Here is a 2,358-nt window from a genome sequence, read left to right as displayed (position 1 = left end):
ACAAATTTGTACCACGTTTTTTGAATTTGATAATCTTCAACTCGAGTGATATTACATAGATGAAGTTTCTGCAGTCAAATTTGACCATGGAAGAGATACAAGATAAGGAATCTAAGCTGAGAAAAGAGGTAGGAGATGAAAAGAAACATATGAATCTGGTCTTCCAGCATAACTTGAAAAGTATCCTAATTTCTTTATCATTTTATGGTTGATGAGATGGAAAAGAAACTAATTAAATTGTGGAAAGGTGTTACTCTTGTAAGTCCAGAAGATAGATTAGCCATTGAGGGGTTGTATTCGGAAGCTTTAAATCAGAGGAGAAGGCGAAAAAGGATCAGAGATGTATGGGATGCCATAACTGAGAACTCACCCAAAAATCCAAAAGAGTTTAAGGTACTAACATGTAAACCTTTTCATAGTTTTGCTCGTTCTTTCTAATGTCTACTCCTAGTTTTCATGTGTATTTCAGGAGGAACTTGGCGTTGAATATGACGAGGATGTTGGCGTGAACTTTCAGTCTTTTGCTGACCTGATCTAACATGGCAGGAAACGTCGATAGAGGCTACTGATTATATTTACATTTTACTGCAGGGATATACTTGATCAGGTGTTTTATAAGTATATATTTGTAGACTTTAAAATTTTGTAATCTTGATGTTTTGTAGCGTTAATCTGCTTTTCTACGACTTCTTGTCTGTTTTACTGTCATCACTGCTTTCCATGATTCATTATAGCACCAAACTGCAAGTGGTCTCTGTATTGCTCGAACTCTTCAAAAATGTCACTCAAGTGTGTGTTGGACCCACCCAAAGTAGTGTATTTTTGGAGGATTCGACATGGGTATGGGGTGCATATACGGAGAGTCCGAGCAATATAGAGCGGCCTTAGGTTCAGAAGACTGACTGAAAATGGTATATGGAGTTTGACAGTTGAGAGCTAACCAAATAGGCTGTTAATATGTACAGCATCTCTAAGGGCCTTTACATTTTCAAGATTGGCATTGAACTGCCACGCTGCTGGGGTATACATATGCTTATCCACGTTTAACAAAAGAAAGTTGCATTTGTGTGTCATTCTCAGTGTTTCCATTTGTTACATATTTTTGTGTGTTGCTTTGACAGCTACTCCATAGTTTTAATTTTAACTGGCATGTGAAATATTTTCTGATCTACCAGCTCACATTACATCTTTTCTGAAACTGCACATTATACCCATTTTTTCATAGTTATAGTAGTCCATAGCATTGAAATTTTGAACCTCAAAGATCAAAAGAAGTTCAGTGTCTGGCCATAGCTTCGATCATAAATGTTTCTAAAGAATTTCTTGTGAAAAAACGAAGTTGTTTTGGTATCTTAGAAGTGGAACCAGAAAAAAACTGTGCTGCTCTGAGAGAGAATTTTGGTTTGATCCACGAATTATTCAGGAAAATAGATTTTCTTTTTGATTTGAATCAAGATGTTTTTTAAGTAACAATTCCATTCAGTTTGCTTTTGGAAAATTTGTTGATCGTGGAGTAGTTTGTCAATTCAACGGCACAAAGGCACAAGGTGATCTCTCCGGTTGAGGTTGCATTCATTTATTCACATTCAACTTAAAAACATAGGAAGCACCTAGTGGCTCGGCTTTGTCTCGCTAAATTCAAAATCTGTTTTTAAAACCGAATGGTTTTGGCTAGAAAACAAAGCGCTCCAACTTTTAAAAAATGGTTTTGGCTTGAAAACAAAGCACTGAGTGCACATTAGGTTGAGTCCCACGACCAACTTATGCTGATGTGATGCAAAAATTTCAGATGTCTAGACACACAAATTTTAGATGTCTAAATGATCATTTTGTAAGTTGGAGTACTCACCTAGCATGGTGAAAACAAATTGAAGTGTCTAGATGTGTGAGACTCAAAATTGAAATGTTTATTTACCAGTAAAGACCAAATTTGTATGTCATTTCATGTATTTCATTATAACATATCAGTTGATAAAACACAAACGATATGAAAAATTATACTTAAAAGTTATACTCACAATCAGAGGCTAAACTCAAAACATTTATTGTAGCTCCAAAAGCCAAAATATCATTATCCACTTAAAGAGAAGTACAAAAGTAAAAAAGTGCAGCCACGTGCACTAAAGCTCCCGGTGTGTGCAGAGTCCACGAAAGGAAGGGACCACACGGGTAAAAGTCACCAATGTAAAGATTGGTTCACAAACAACACAACTCTTGTCTTCACATATAACAAGGAAAAGGGAGTGCAAATACATAATGAGGAAAAACCTCCAAGTCTGAATAACAGTGCTCTTCGGAACTACCAATGGGATCGAAAATTTGTCTACCTATATGAATCCTGGCGCTTTGGTTTGCTTT

At 36.2% G+C, this 2,358-nt stretch overlaps 1 protein-coding gene across 2 annotated transcripts; it reads left to right on the top strand.

Moving 5' to 3' along the window:
* The first annotated feature begins 6 nt into the window (after positions 1–6).
* Positions 7–683, top strand: LOC124894838 (homologous-pairing protein 2 homolog). Of its 2 annotated transcripts, none has more exons than XM_047405358.1 (2): positions 7–393; positions 470–683. In XM_047405358.1, the coding sequence occupies exons 1-2, from the start codon at positions 205–207 to the stop codon at positions 536–538; spliced, it is 258 nt and encodes an 85-aa protein (XP_047261314.1). In that variant the 5' UTR covers positions 7–204; the 3' UTR covers positions 539–683. The 2 variants fall into 2 exon arrangements, with proteins under 2 accessions (XP_047261314.1, XP_047261313.1); XM_047405357.1 differs by having other exon boundaries at positions 452–683.
* The last annotated feature ends 1,675 nt before the right edge of the window (positions 684–2,358 follow it).

The sequence above is a fragment of the Capsicum annuum genome, unplaced genomic scaffold, assembly GCF_002878395.1.
Source record: "Capsicum annuum cultivar UCD-10X-F1 unplaced genomic scaffold, UCD10Xv1.1 ctg77949, whole genome shotgun sequence".
Classification (NCBI taxonomy): Eukaryota; Viridiplantae; Streptophyta; class Magnoliopsida; order Solanales; family Solanaceae; genus Capsicum; species Capsicum annuum.
The sequence above is the reverse complement of the archived record's forward strand: the minus strand, read 5'-3'. Positions and strand labels throughout refer to the sequence as shown.